Source organism: Neovison vison, chromosome 14 (assembly GCF_020171115.1).
Source record: "Neovison vison isolate M4711 chromosome 14, ASM_NN_V1, whole genome shotgun sequence".
NCBI classification, from domain to species: Eukaryota; Metazoa; Chordata; class Mammalia; order Carnivora; family Mustelidae; genus Neogale; species Neogale vison.
Genome location: NC_058104.1, coordinates 8,991,739 through 9,004,698, shown reverse-complemented (window position 1 = coordinate 9,004,698; position 12,960 = coordinate 8,991,739). Strand labels below are relative to the sequence as shown.

At 51.6% G+C, this 12,960-nt stretch overlaps 3 protein-coding genes across 3 annotated transcripts; 2 read left to right on the top strand and 1 right to left on the bottom strand.

Moving 5' to 3' along the window:
* Positions 1-4,350: 4,350 nt before the first annotated feature.
* On the top strand, positions 4,351-5,604 carry PPP1R35 (protein phosphatase 1 regulatory subunit 35). Its single transcript, XM_044232756.1, has 4 exons — positions 4,351-4,715; positions 4,796-5,048; positions 5,132-5,268; positions 5,352-5,604. The coding sequence occupies exons 1-4, from the start codon at positions 4,485-4,487 to the stop codon at positions 5,523-5,525; spliced, it is 795 nt and encodes a 264-aa protein (XP_044088691.1). The 5' UTR covers positions 4,351-4,484; the 3' UTR covers positions 5,526-5,604.
* A 963-nt stretch (positions 5,605-6,567) lies between these two features.
* On the bottom strand, positions 6,568-8,367 carry MEPCE (methylphosphate capping enzyme). Its single transcript, XM_044233992.1, has 4 exons — positions 8,359-8,367; positions 7,603-7,821; positions 7,304-7,430; positions 6,568-7,172 (listed from the first exon to the last, which is right to left on the bottom strand). The coding sequence occupies exons 1-4, from the start codon at positions 8,365-8,367 to the stop codon at positions 7,120-7,122; spliced, it is 408 nt and encodes a 135-aa protein (XP_044089927.1). The 3' UTR covers positions 6,568-7,119.
* A 276-nt stretch (positions 8,368-8,643) lies between these two features.
* On the top strand, positions 8,644-12,886 carry LOC122895375 (protein canopy homolog 4). The gene is made up of 6 exons (XM_044232741.1): positions 8,644-8,879; positions 10,690-10,816; positions 10,914-11,010; positions 11,243-11,365; positions 11,871-11,988; positions 12,083-12,886. The coding sequence occupies exons 1-6, from the start codon at positions 8,765-8,767 to the stop codon at positions 12,241-12,243; spliced, it is 741 nt and encodes a 246-aa protein (XP_044088676.1). The 5' UTR covers positions 8,644-8,764; the 3' UTR covers positions 12,244-12,886.
* The last annotated feature ends 74 nt before the right edge of the window (positions 12,887-12,960 follow it).

Sequence of the window (12,960 nt, the reverse complement as noted above, 5' to 3'; positions counted from 1 at the left end):
GGAGCATGACCTGAGCTGAAGGCAGAGGCTTTAACCCACTGAACCACCCAAGCGCCTGTTGTTGTTGTTTGTTTTGTTTTGTTTTGTTTTTTGTTTTTTGTTTTAAGAGGAAAAGCAATTCTAAGCCCCTCAGCTGGTCCAGCCAACAAAGTCTTAGGAAGAGTTGGGGCAGGACTGGGACCCCTCGTTTGCTTCTCTCCCCCCACCCAGCCCCGTATTGCTTCTTTAATGTCAGTTGCTGAGGAACTTTCTACTTCCTGGAGGCCTCCCATAGGCCGGCAAATCGAATGGCTTGTTCTTATTTCTGTGTCCAGGCCTAGGAAGAGGTAGTGGCTACATTTTAAGGCTGAAATGGGGCACCCACCTGGACATACTAAGTTCATGGCTAGGGCTCCTGTAGGGCCTCTACATCCCTCAGCTTGGCCCAGGCGTGTGGAGTACCTTCAAGTTTCAGCTCTGACACTTCCCAAGTGCCAAAGCGACCTCGGCCTCCTTTAAACAAGCAAACGAAACTTTTAATCATCACAATGCTCAAATATATACAAAAGTAAGGGAAATATTATAGTAACCCCCCACATACCCATTACCCATCTTCAGCAATCATCCGCATTTGGCCAGTCCTGTTTCCCTACACAACCGCCCTCACACGCTGCTCCTCTTCCCCAAACCAACATCGCTCTTAATTCACATTTTTATTAAGATCCTTGTAGGTTCACATGCAGTTGTGAGAAATAACACAGAAGGATCCCTAGTACACTTTCCCCAGTTCTCCCCCACGGTAACTGCTGGACACTGAAGATTTGTGTCTCCTCCCCCAACTCCAAATCCATTTGTTGAAACCTAATCCCCAGTGTGTTGCTCTTTGGAAGTGGGGACTTTGGGAGGTGATCAGGCGATTATTACTCTTATGAAAGAGACTCCAGGGAACTCCCTTCCCCTCCCACCATGTGAGGACACAGTGAACAAACCATCCATAGACCAGGAAATGGTTCCTTCCTAAACATTGAATCTGCCAGCACCTTGATCTTGGACTTCCCAGCCTATAGGACTATGAAAAATAAATTTCTGGGGGTGCCTGGGTGGCTCAGTGGGTTAAGCATCTGCTTTTGGTTCAGGTCCTGATCCCAGTGTCCTGGGATCAAGTCCCAAACCTGCTCAGCAGGGAGCCTGCTTCCCTTCCTCTCTTTCTGCCTGCCTCTCTGCCTACTTGTGATCTCTCTCTCTGTCAAATAAATAAATAGATCTTAAAAAAAAAAGAAAAGAAAAATAAATTTCTGTCGTTTATAGCCACCCAGTGTATAGTATTCTGTTAGGGAAGCCCGAGCAGACAAAGACAGTAACATTTTGCAAAACTATACCATCTCAAGGATACTGACGTTCGTATAATCTACCAATCTTTTTTTTTTTAAAAAGATTTTATTTATTTATTTATTTGTTAGAGAGAGAGAGAGTGTGTGTGGGAGAACACAAGCAGGCAGAGCGGCAGGCAGAGGCAGAGAGAGAAGCAGGCTCCCCACCGAGCAAGGAGCCCGATGCGGGACTCGATCCCAGGAGCCTGGGATCATGACCCGAGCCGAAGGCAGCGGCCCAACCAACTGAGCCACCCAGGCGACCCTAATCTACCAATCTTATTTGGGTTTCCTACTTTTGTACTCTGTGTATATATTAATTCTATACAATTTTATCACCTGTGTAGGTTTCTGCAGCTACCAGCACAGTAAAGAAAACGAACAGTTCCAACACCAAAGGATCTCTGGTATTACCCTTTTATGACCATGCCCACTTCCCTCCCTCCACCTCCTCCACTTTATCCCTAACACTTGGCAATCACTAAATCTGTCTTCCGTTTCTTTATTTTGGTCAGATAAATGGAACCATGTGGCATGTGATATTTTGGGGTTGGCATTGATAATAATAATTATTATTAATATAATAATATAATATCACATATTATCTATAATATATAATAATATAATAAATATTATTTTGCTCATCATAACCTACCCAATTCATCCAGGTTGTCATAAATCAATAGTTTGTTCCTTTTGATTGCTGCATAGTATTCTGTGGAATGGATATACCATAATTTAACTCTTTACCTGGTGAAGGACATTTGGGTTGTTTCCAATTTTTGGCTATTATGAATAAAGCTGCTATAAAGATGTGTAAAGGGTTTGAAGTGCCAAAGGATATGAAATTAGCTACCACATTCTGGAGACCGCAGGTGCTTACTGGGTCCATCATTGTTTCTAATGGCTTTTCAGTGGACAGAATTAGAATATACTTTTTGGGATACCTGGGTGGCTCAGTTAGTTAAGTGTCTGTCCTCGGCTGGGGTCATGATCAGGGTCCTGGGACTCCTGAGCAGGGAGCCTGCTTCTCCCTTTCCCTCTGCCTGCTACTCCCCTCGCTTGTGCTCTGTCAAAAAAATAAAATCCTTTAAAAAAAGAATTAGGATACTTTTCTTCCTTCCTTCCTTTTTTAAAGATCCCATTCATTACGTGTCAGATCACAAACAGTGGGAGCGGCAGACAGAGGGAGAAGCAGGCTCCCCATTGAGCAGGGAGCCTGATGTGAGAATTGGTCCTAGGACCCCGGGATCACAACCCCAAAGCCGAAGGCAGAAGCCTAACCTACTGAGTCACCCCAGGTGTCCCTAGAATATACTTTTCAATTAAAAATACAACAGGAGTTCCTAAGTACTTCCTAAATTCAAGACCAAAGGGGAATTTGCATAACACCATTGATTTTGTCTGTGTATCTCCTTTCAAATATGCCATAATTCCATTTCTGATATATCAACATAACTATGCTCTACCCTACAAATTTTCACCAGTTCCTAATATGACCGCTGAATACAATTTAAGATTTCGAGGAAGGTTTGTTGTTAAGATTTTATTTATTTATTTGTCAGAGAGAGAGAGAGAGAGAAAGAGCACGCGCATGCAGGCATACGAACAGGGAGAGCGGCAGGCAGAGGGAGAAGCAGACTCCCCCCTGAGCAGGAACCCTGAAGTGTGACTCGATCCCCTGACCTTGGGATCATGACCTGAGCCGAAGGCAGAGGCTTAACCCACTGAGCCACTGAGGCACCCCCGTTCTCTCCTTCTCAATGTCAGCAACCATTATAAGTTGTTGTCATACTTCCACTTCTAAACCGCCCCCCAAAAGTATTTACATTTGTGTCTCCCTACTCTCACAAATGAACAGTAGAGGGAATTTGCATACTTTCTTATTCCTCTCTTCAGCAGGAAAGCCTGCAGTGCGTCACCCCAGAGATCGTTGGAAACATTGTGTGTGTGTAAAATGAGGGCAGCTGTGCTTTCCACCTGATTTTCCACAGCAGTTTCTAGTAAGATAAAACTTGTGAAAAACTGCAAAGTGGTTCACAGACGTGCCTGTTGACTGACTATTAACCCCTTTTGGGGAGAGCCTCAAGAGTCATGCGCCCGAGTTAGCACATTTTGCACAAGAGGAAACAGGCGCACAGAGCTGAGAGGACCTGCCCCAAGGAAGCCAGGAAGCGGACAAGCAGTTCAGTCTCCTGCCCTGTCTAGGAGTCCAGAATAAATCCACCGGAACTTTCTTTTTAGTATTCAATCTACAGATGCCTATTTTTTTTTAAAAAAAGATTTTATTTATTTATTTGGCAGATCACAAGTAGGCAGAGAGGCAGGCAGAGAGCAAGGAGGAAGCAGGCTCCCCGCTGAGCAGGGAGCCCTATGCGGGGCTCGATTCCAGGACTCTGGGATCATGACCTGAGCTGAAGGCAGAGGCTTTAACCCGCTGAGCCACCCAAGCGCCCCCAGATACCCATTTTTATAAAGACGAATATTTTAGGGAGCCCTCCACGGGGACAAAGTCACAAAAGGCCCTAAGGCGCAATGAGGCAGTCCTCGCCCGGGCAACCAAGAACGCCCAGAGTTCCTGGAAGGAGCCCGCGGCTGGGCTCTGCGAGCCCCGCGCTCACTCATCCTGGGAAGCTCTACTGGTCCCACTTCGGTCCCAGTCCCGGAACGCCGGGAGACGCTGCGGAGGCACTGACGAGGGAGGGCCAACGCCGGGCCCCTTGATCTAAAGCTGTCCTGACATTAGGGACTGACAGACACACTCAGGACTCGAGCAGAAGTCAGGTAAATACCCCGCAGGCTAAAGACGCCGCGTCCAGGTTTCCGAAGGCGAAACGGCCCTCGTGAGGACCCGTAGGGCGTCCACCGGTGGCGGTACCGAAACTCTGGTTTAGGGGCGGGGTTGAGGTTTTGCGGGCGGAAGCTCGCGGGAGAAAGGGAGCCGAGCAACGGAAATGACGCTTAGTAGCGCCAATGGGATGGCGCGGGGACTGGTCTTCCCGCCCCATTGGGTAGGGGCAAGCGGTTTCCGGTAGCGGCGTTCGGGAGGGGTGGCAGAGGGGGGCTGGTGGTGGCGATCTCGTGTCCCGTGACCCCCGGCCTCCCGAGACCTTGCATCCCGGCAGCCACACCAAGATGATGGGCTGTGGGGAGGCACAGCTGGAGCTGGTCGAAGGGGAGGAGGCCGTAGCGGCTCCTGGGCCCCCTCCAGAACCCCGCGTCCCGGAGCCCAGAGCCCCAGTGCCCGAACCTGGCCTGGACTTGAGCCTGAGCTCGCGGTCCGAGACCCCCGAGCAGCCGAGCGGCTGCCCCGGCCGGCGGAAGGGGCGGGCGGACCGGCGGGGCGGGGCCCGCAAGGGGCGGCAGGTGAGCTGGGGGAAGGTCTGGCCGCCAGCCGGCAGACAAGCCCGCGCCCGTCTGTTCACCGTCCCGCTCTCTGCTCCCAGGTCCGCTTTCGCTTGGCGCCGCTCTCCCCCGTGCGGTCCGACCCCACGCCGGCCGCCGCAGCACCTAGCGAGAAGCCCGCGGCACCGCAGGACCTGGGGGCGCCCGCGCAGCAGAGCAGCCTGGCATTGAGCCTCGAGTTGCAGGCCGCGCGGGCTGCAGCCGAGGGCCAGTTCGATGCGGCGAAGGCCGTGGAGGAACAGCTGAGAAAGTCGTTCCAGACCCGCTGCGGCCTGGAGGAGAGCGTGGCCGAGGGTGAGAGAGAGAGAGACGCCCGGCGGGGCGCGGGAAGTGGGGCTGAGAGGCGCCGCTCACCTCCGCTCCCCCTGCGGTCTCAGGGCTGAACGTGCCGCGCTCCAGGCGGCTCTTCCGAGACCTGGTGAGCCTGCAGGTGCCCGAGGAACAGGTTCTAAACGCTGCGCTGAGGGAGAAACTGGCGCTGCTGCCACCGCAGGCCCGAGCCCCGCCCCCAAAGGTGAGGGACCTGGGCTTGTTTCCGTGTCGTGCCCCTATCCCCTTCCCGAGTGTAACCTTGCTTTGGGCTCCACTTCCCAACAGGAGCCACCTGGGTCAGGGCCAGACATGACCATCCTTTGTGACCCAGAAACATTATTTTATGAGTCTCCACACCTGACCCTGGATGGTCTGCCTCCTCTCCGTCTTCAACTCCGGCCCCGCCCTTCAGAGGATACCTTCCTCATGCACCGGACACTGAGGCGCTGGGAAGCGTAGACGTGGAGGCTCCCTGGATTGCTAGTTAATATTTTTGTGTTAAAACTATTTTTCAGAATAAAATGGTTTTGCTAACAAATGGGACTCTTTTTGGGAGCCTTAAGATAGGGTCAGGCCTCAGGGTGGGAAGCTGTCCCGGAGTCAAGTTTTTGGCCTTTTTGGAACTTGGTAGTGATGGCAGGTTGAGCACACTGTCCCACCTTTTCTTCCCCTGACTTCTGTCTTAGAACCACGTTTGTTCCTTTGCAGTACTTTTTTTTTTCTTTTTAAGGTAGTGAAAGCATGCCTGAGAGGGGTTGAGGGAGGAAGGTGGGAGGTAGGAGTGCATTGCAAGTGGGTTCCACACTCTGCTCAGCTGGGTCTGAATCTCAACCCACCGAGCCACTCAGGTGCCCCGCACTACTTAGTTCTGATCACTGGGACATGTGGGTGGGTCTCCTCTGTTGTAAACTTTGGGGAGTTCTTCCCTAATTACCTGGCTCAAGGAGCCTGCAAGACAGCTAGCTATTTGCACCCAGTTATTGAAATTCCTTCCTTCCTTTTACCTCTAGGGGCTTTGCTTATTTCATTTACACCAGATCCAAGAGGGCTCAGTATTTGGTGAATATTCGAGGTTCCAGGAACACTTGAGCGGCTTTAGAGTTTCATGTTAATTGCCTATTCATCCAGTTGCACAGCACAAAAAAGGTGGGTGGGTGGTCCCATCAGTAGTGACTTTCTCTAGGTCCACTTCAGGGCCACTGTTAATTCTTCTAAAGTTAGCCTTCTGTCCAAAGCTCCCACCAAAAAATTGTCAGTGGTTTTTTGGGGGGAGGGGAGATGGACTCTTTGCTTCAAGTTTCACATAAAAATTCACTTTACACTCCTTTTTCCTGATTAGAGCTCTCTTTGGTTGCGTATAGATGGGACTAGCATTCAACACTCAGTCTTTCCGACCACCGAAAAATCTGTCTTCTTGACACTCCAGTATGGGCAGAGGAAGCACAGGTTCTAACAGGAGGCACCATCCCTTCCCCACTAGATAGAAAGCGCCAGACACAAGTGTGGGGGCCGCTGCCCTAAACATCAAATTTATTGTGCTGTTCTTACATTCCAAACCCAACCCCCCCTCCCGGTGGGGGTCAGCAGAGGGAAGGATTTTCACAGTACCTGCATGCCTCCCTGCCAGACTTCCCCCTCTTAACCCTCAGTCCATCTATCTGTGGTCCGCTGAAACGCAGCTAGGGACAAGGGCTGAGGAGAAACGGAAATCTCCTTTGGAGAACAGGAGGAAGAGGCCAGAGAACTTGATACCCCCCCACCTCCCATACCCTTAGGAGAACAGAGGTCAGCAAACAGTCCATGCCATCCAGCCCGGTGAGCTGGGGGAGAGAGGAAGATGTTGGTGACTCCAGCACAGCTGGGCTTGCTGCTTAGGGTGCCAGACGTGTAGGGAGGAGGCTGGGGCAGCAACATAGGAAAAGCTTTCTTTGCAGATCCATGAAAGGAAACTCTTTTTGGAGCCCAAAAGGAAAGACTCTGGGATACTTTCCCTTTCCCCCAGATCCTTAAGAACAGTGGGCAGCTTCTTCACACTTTCTGTTCAGGGGGCCACTTAGTGGCTGGGGGAACGGGCCTTGTGGAACAGGTACACAGAGCGCTGGAAGCCTAAGGAGAGAGTGTGCAATCAGTAGGGCTGGGGGGCCTTCACCACTCCACAGCATCTGTACCCTCTCTGCTGGGACCCACCGCCTCACCGACCCTGGCCTCCCACACTGCCCCAAGTCAGCCAGCCTTACCTCTGGAGGTGTTGTGGGGTGTAGCCACAAGCTCATAGCTGGAGAAGCCCACCTCTGGGGATGTCAGGTACGAGCTGAACTGCTCCGGCCTCAGCTGGATTCGATAGTAGTTCTTATAGATTGTTTCCTGGGGAAGAAAGGCAGGGGACCGCTTCAGCTTGCTGGCTTCTCCCCTGGTGTAGAATGATACCCACCCAGGGGACCTTGTTCAGCAAGTACTTCTCTTTCTGCTTCCTTGAGGCCTTTCTTGCCCCAGCTAAAGGAAGGGTATCCCAATAGCCATGCGAATCCCAACTCACCGTGAGCGTCTTTCTCTTGCCATAGGACGACCAAGGTTGGGGCTCTAAGACCAGGATGCCCCCTGGATGTAGATGCCGGTAGATGCGGCGGAACATGCGCTTCAGCCCCTCATCTCCCCAGTTCAGATGCACCCATTTGGTGAGGCTGAGGCAGAGCACCACGTCATACTCGGGGGCTTGGGCCTCCACCAGCTCATCGCGATCCAGCACGTAGTTACCCTAAGGGCAAGAATGGGGGGCAAGGTCAAGAGAGGCAATGAAAGAACCACTGCCCACCCCCGCCCACCCGCCATCAACCTGCTCTGCAGCCTCTAAGACAGAAAGTCCTAACAGCCTTGCCTCAGCCCTTGGCCACAACCTTCTCTGACACTTGTCAGACTAACTCCCAAATGGTGCCCTCTTGGGTCTCATTTTCTTGTTTACACCCTCTTGCCCCTGCTTTCTGTTGGTGGTAAGCCAAAGAAAAAGGGAGCGTGGAGAATTTTAAATTGAGCAAACTACCCACGAGGTCTCCAAAACTGGGGTGAAACTTTAGAAAAAGAACAGGGGTTCTCCGGAGACACTGTCCCACCCCACAAACATTAAGCTGAGTGACTCAATGTTATGCAAAGGGACCTAACCCAGGTTTTGAAAGGGAACCAACCTGTGGTTCCTTCCCTGGAGTTGTGGCTGGCAGAGTTCCAGGCCCATTTCCTTTCTCAGGGAGAAGTAAAGAACCCCAGCCCTCAGGAAACCTTTTCTAGGTGATATGCTCACAAAGTTCATTCTTGCAGGCTTAACCCAACCCGCCAGCACCAACCGTTCTGGCAGATGACCGAACTAGAGTGTTCTATGGAGAGCTCTGTGTGGTCAGGGGACAGACACTCCGTGAAGACAGTCCCCTCCCCTCCTGCAGAACACTCTGACTCTTCCCTATCCCACCATCTAGGGTCAACATGAGATGGTCTCCGGCCAGGTCACTTTGAGGTCCTCCACAAAACCTAGGCGGGATAGCCAGGAGGGCAACGAGGCCCCTCCCACTTCCGGCCCGGAACTGCGCGTGCGCCTCCCAGGCCAGGCTGGATGGAAATTCCCGCCGACCACCTCGGAATTTAAAGGGCCCGCTGCCTTCCCGAAGTTGGTCTGAAGGCAAGGGCTTGTTGGTTGTGGACAGCACTTTGTCATGGGACCTGTACGGTTGGGGATGTTGCTTTTCATTTTGGCTGTGTATGGCGCTTGGGTTGCGACGCCGAAGGAGGAAGACGATGACACAGAACGCTTGCCCAGCAAATGTGAAGGTATCTAAAGGGAGTGGCCCCTATTCGCATCCCTCAGCCCATCTCCTTAGTCTGGACAGGACCAAATGGACCGTGATTGGCGGGCCACTCGATCTCCTTGAAGACCTGAGGGAGATTCTGGTGAAGCCTGGCTGAATTCGAAGGGGGGTCAAGGGAGGGAATGCATAAAGCAACCCCACAGCTGTGGCACTACAATTCCCACAGGGCATCCAGAGGAAGTCCGCTTTTTCTTGCTTGCGTAGCCCCACGGATCTGTGGGAATTGTAGTTCAGAGACTATAATCCCGGGATCACCCACTCTCCTGAGCATCTAAAGTGTGTTCCCCCCCATGACACTAAACCTAAGCCTGGGGAGCCTGCAGGAGCTGGGTGTGAGGCTCATACCTGTGGACATCCTGTGCTCCACCCCTGCAGAGAAGCTCTCAAATTACAGGCCCCACGCTGTGGGGAGGGTTTGGGTGTATGCAAATAACGCCCTGAAGCTCATAAAGAGGAGGCCCCAGAAATGGAGGAGTTCCCCATACGTGTGAGGTTTTGCGAAGTGTGTGTACTTATGGATTTTACTGTGAGCAGCGTCTTATGTGGCTGCATGACAGTGGTGACTGAGGCGGGGGGGACACCAGGGCTGCACCACTGAGTTCCCGGATTCCCTGGTTTGTTGCCTTCCTGACTTTAATTTCTTCCCTGTATTCTTTTTCCCCTCACCCTACCCCACCCTGCATTTCCAGATGACCTGAGCCTACCTCGCCTCTCCTCCTTGCTATAACACCTCCGCAGGCCTCCTGCTGCAATCAGAATACACCCGTTTCGGGCACACTATAGACGTCTCTTTGCTGTATGGCCCCCACCGCTCTTATATTTCTGTACCTCCGCTCCTGTCCTCAAAGTGCCCATGATTCAGCCACATTGAACTTCACAGCTGTCACTAAGCCGGCCTTATCCCCTTGCGCTCTGTGGCTCAGCACACTTTTTCCCTTGGCCTGAAATAACCCTCTCCCTTCTATATTTGACTCTTCAAGACCAAGTTTAGATGTCAATTTCTTTGGAAGCCTTCTTCCTTTTCTGTCACCTCCCACTATATTGTAAGCCCTTGGAGGGAAGGAGAGTACCTGTGTCTCCAAGGTCCTAGCATAGTGCCTGGAACATCTTAGGCACTTTTGTTACCTGCCCTGTGTTTAGCTTGCTTGGTACTTCTTTGTAGGCCACTCCCTTTCTTGCGACCCACCTCATACCAGGTCAGGTGCTAGTTGCTAGCAGACAGGGTGGCACCAGACGCAATGCTCATCCTTCAGGAAATCACAAGCTAGCAGCAAGTCAGTAAAAGGCCGCTGAATGCATTTTGTGTTTCCTAAAGAGACCGAATCTCTTGTTAACCTCTAGTGTGGGGCCCATCACACCGCACTGTCATCATTTTTACCCAGCTACATCAGCAATGTCCTGTGGATAGGGACAGTGGGTCTTATTGCTCTCATGCATACAGGAGCTCAAAAGATAACTGCAGAATAAAAGCGAACATTTATACAGTGCCCACTATATGCCAGGCATTATTCTAGGGGCTTTACCGAGCTTGATTTATTTAATCCTCACCATACGCCTACGAAGGAGGTTCTGCGCTATTGTTATCTCAATAACAGGTGTGAGGTTTTGCGGAGGGCACATAACCAAGGCACAGCAGAATTGCCACACAGCTATTAAGTGGCTGAGTCAGGATTCTAATCCAGCCAGTCTGGCTTGAGTCTGCTGCTTTTGCTCACCGACAGAATGAGTTGTGGGAATGTCTGTTTATCTTTCACATCCTTGTGGACATCTAGTGTGTAAGTTGCTGAGCCTGGAGCTGCAGGAAAAGCTGAGTCGCACTGGCCGATCTCGAGAGGTGCTGGAGCTGGGGCAGGTGCTAGACACTGGCAAGAGAAAGAGGCACATCCCCTACAGTGTTTCGTGAGTTACTCTTGTTGATCCTCTACCTTCTGACCCCGAGGGATGCCTGGGAGCTCCTACAGCATCTAAGAAATCTTTGTTTCCCCTCTTCTCACAGAGAGACAAGGCTGGAAGAGGCCTTGGAGAATTTGTGTGACCGGATCCTGGACTACAGTGTTCATGCTGAGCGCAAGGGCTCACTGAGATATGCCAAGGTCAGACTCTTCCCTAGGGCAGCGTCCCACTTTTCAGAAACAACAGTGGGTATCCCCTGGGACCCATAGCTCTCTGGCTCTGGAGAGCGTCCCCTCCGCATCGTTAGACTCCCTCACATCGCCCTCATGGAGTTCACCCCTCAGTCTATGGTAGTTGACCAATGCAGCTGTGGCAGAAAGGGGAAGGAGGTGAAGCAGTGAGCTGGGCTGATCCCAGATTCCTGTCTCTCAGGGTCAGAGTCAGACCATGGCAACGCTGAAAGGTCTGGTGCAGAAGGGGGTGAAGGTGGATCTGGGGATCCCTCTGGAGCTGTGGGACGAGCCCAGCGTGGAAGTCACATTCCTCAAGAAGCAGGTAGGACATGATACTGCACTGCCCAGGGCAACGAGAAGGGAACCTAGATCCTTGGGGAGTCCACCTGCTCCAGGCTGAGCAGGGAGAAGGGGACAGAATGAGAACTCTGTCATTGATTGAAGTGGGCCCAGAAACATATCAAGGAATAATAATAGAGGCTGATAATATCTACTACCACATATTGAGCACTACTATGTGCCAGATTTGGACCCACATACTTTCCAGCTGCTGCCTCATTTTACCCTCACAACAACTTTATGTGGTAGGTACTGTTACCATGTCCCATTTTATAGGCAAGGAGCTGAGACACAGAGTGTTTAATAGCCTACTTGGCAGAAGAGGTGCTAGTAAACGTTTGTTTGAATGAATGAGGATCACCGCCTCGGAAGCCAAGTTTAGCTTCCTGCTCTTCAGGGTGGGGTGGGCAGACAGGAGTGTAGAGCAGAAAGGAGGGTTTCCAAAGCCCAGCAGAGTAGACTCCCTTCTGACCCTTGTACTTGATCAGTGTGAGACAATGCTGGAGGAGTTTGAAGATGTCGTGGGAGACTGGTACTTCCATCATCAGGAACAGCCGTTACAGCATTTTCTCTGTGAAGGTCATGTGCTCCCCCCTGCTGAAACTGGTAAGTGTGTGGGGCTGGCCCCTTTGCTGCCAAGCCACAACCTCCCCTATCCCCCAGACGAATATCTAAATTGTTTTTCTAACACCCAACCTAGCATGTCTACAGGAAACTTGGACTGGAAAGGAAAAGATCACGGATGGGCAAGAGAAGACAGAAGGGGAGGAGGAACACGATCAGGAGGAGGAAGAAGAGGAAGAGGAGGAAGAGAGGATCAACACACCAGGGCACTCCAAGCATGACCCTGAGGATCTCTGACTCTTGCCTTTGAGCCCCCAGGAGGGGCAGGAGTCATGGAGAAGAACCCTCTGAAATCTGAGCTCTCTGTGCTCCACATAAGGGCATGTGTGTATGTGTGAGTGATCCCACCCCGGAGCTTGTAGCTGTTCTCACCTGTCTGGTCTCAGGTAGGATCCTAGTGGTGCAGCATAGCAAGGCTATGGGGACAAAACCAGGAACAGGAGGCAGAAGGCCTGCTTCAACCGATGAGTCCTCTGCCTGCCACAGAGCCCCTTAACTGGCAGGTGTGTGTGTGTGGTGACAATGCTGAAGGCTTTCCCCTTTAAATCTCTCTACTACTTCCCACCCCACCCAGAGGTCAGTGAAGCCATTGGACCTATGGGTCTAAGGCGAAAGGCACTTTGTCCTTCGGGTCCGTTTTTAGATCCCTACAAGGAAGAAGCCAGCTTGGACATTCTCTACGACCTATACACACCGCCTGCGTCAAGGCTACAACCCAAGAAACTGAACAAAAAAGGGGACACTATGAAGATGGGGCAATGATGTTAAGTTAGGTGGGGTAGATATTCGGTCTACTTCATACAAATATCACCGAGGGCCCACCATGTAATTTCACAGGTGCCAAATTTTCTACATTGCTAGTAAATTTTTTAAAACATCACCTGGGCCCCTAGTTTCAAACAACTTCCCTGCACACTTCATACCTGGCCGATATAGCAGCGCCCAGAGAATGGG

Bases quoted from the DNA above. Each gene is read 5' to 3' on its own strand.
- LOC122895375 (XM_044232741.1), top strand. From the start codon at position 8,765: ATGGGACCTGTACGGTTGGGGATGTTGCTTTTCATTTTGGCTGTGTAT. The intron at 10,817-10,913 runs GTGAGTTACTCT...CTCTTCTCACAG, and splicing joins CACATCCCCTACAGTGTTTC to AGAGACAAGGCTGGAAGAGG. The intron at 11,011-11,242 runs GTCAGACTCTTC...CCTGTCTCTCAG, and splicing joins GCTCACTGAGATATGCCAAG to GGTCAGAGTCAGACCATGGC.
- PPP1R35 (XM_044232756.1), top strand. From the start codon at position 4,485: ATGATGGGCTGTGGGGAGGCACAGCTGGAGCTGGTCGAAGGGGAGGAG. The intron at 5,049-5,131 runs GTGAGAGAGAGA...CTGCGGTCTCAG, and splicing joins GGAGGAGAGCGTGGCCGAGG to GGCTGAACGTGCCGCGCTCC. The intron at 5,269-5,351 runs GTGAGGGACCTG...ACTTCCCAACAG, and splicing joins CCCGAGCCCCGCCCCCAAAG to GAGCCACCTGGGTCAGGGCC.
- MEPCE (XM_044233992.1), bottom strand. The intron at 7,431-7,602 runs GTGAGTTGGGAT...TTTCTTCCCCAG, and splicing joins GCAAGAGAAAGACGCTCACG to GAAACAATCTATAAGAACTA. The intron at 7,173-7,303 runs GTAAGGCTGGCT...CTCTCTCCTTAG, and splicing joins ACCCCACAACACCTCCAGAG to GCTTCCAGCGCTCTGTGTAC.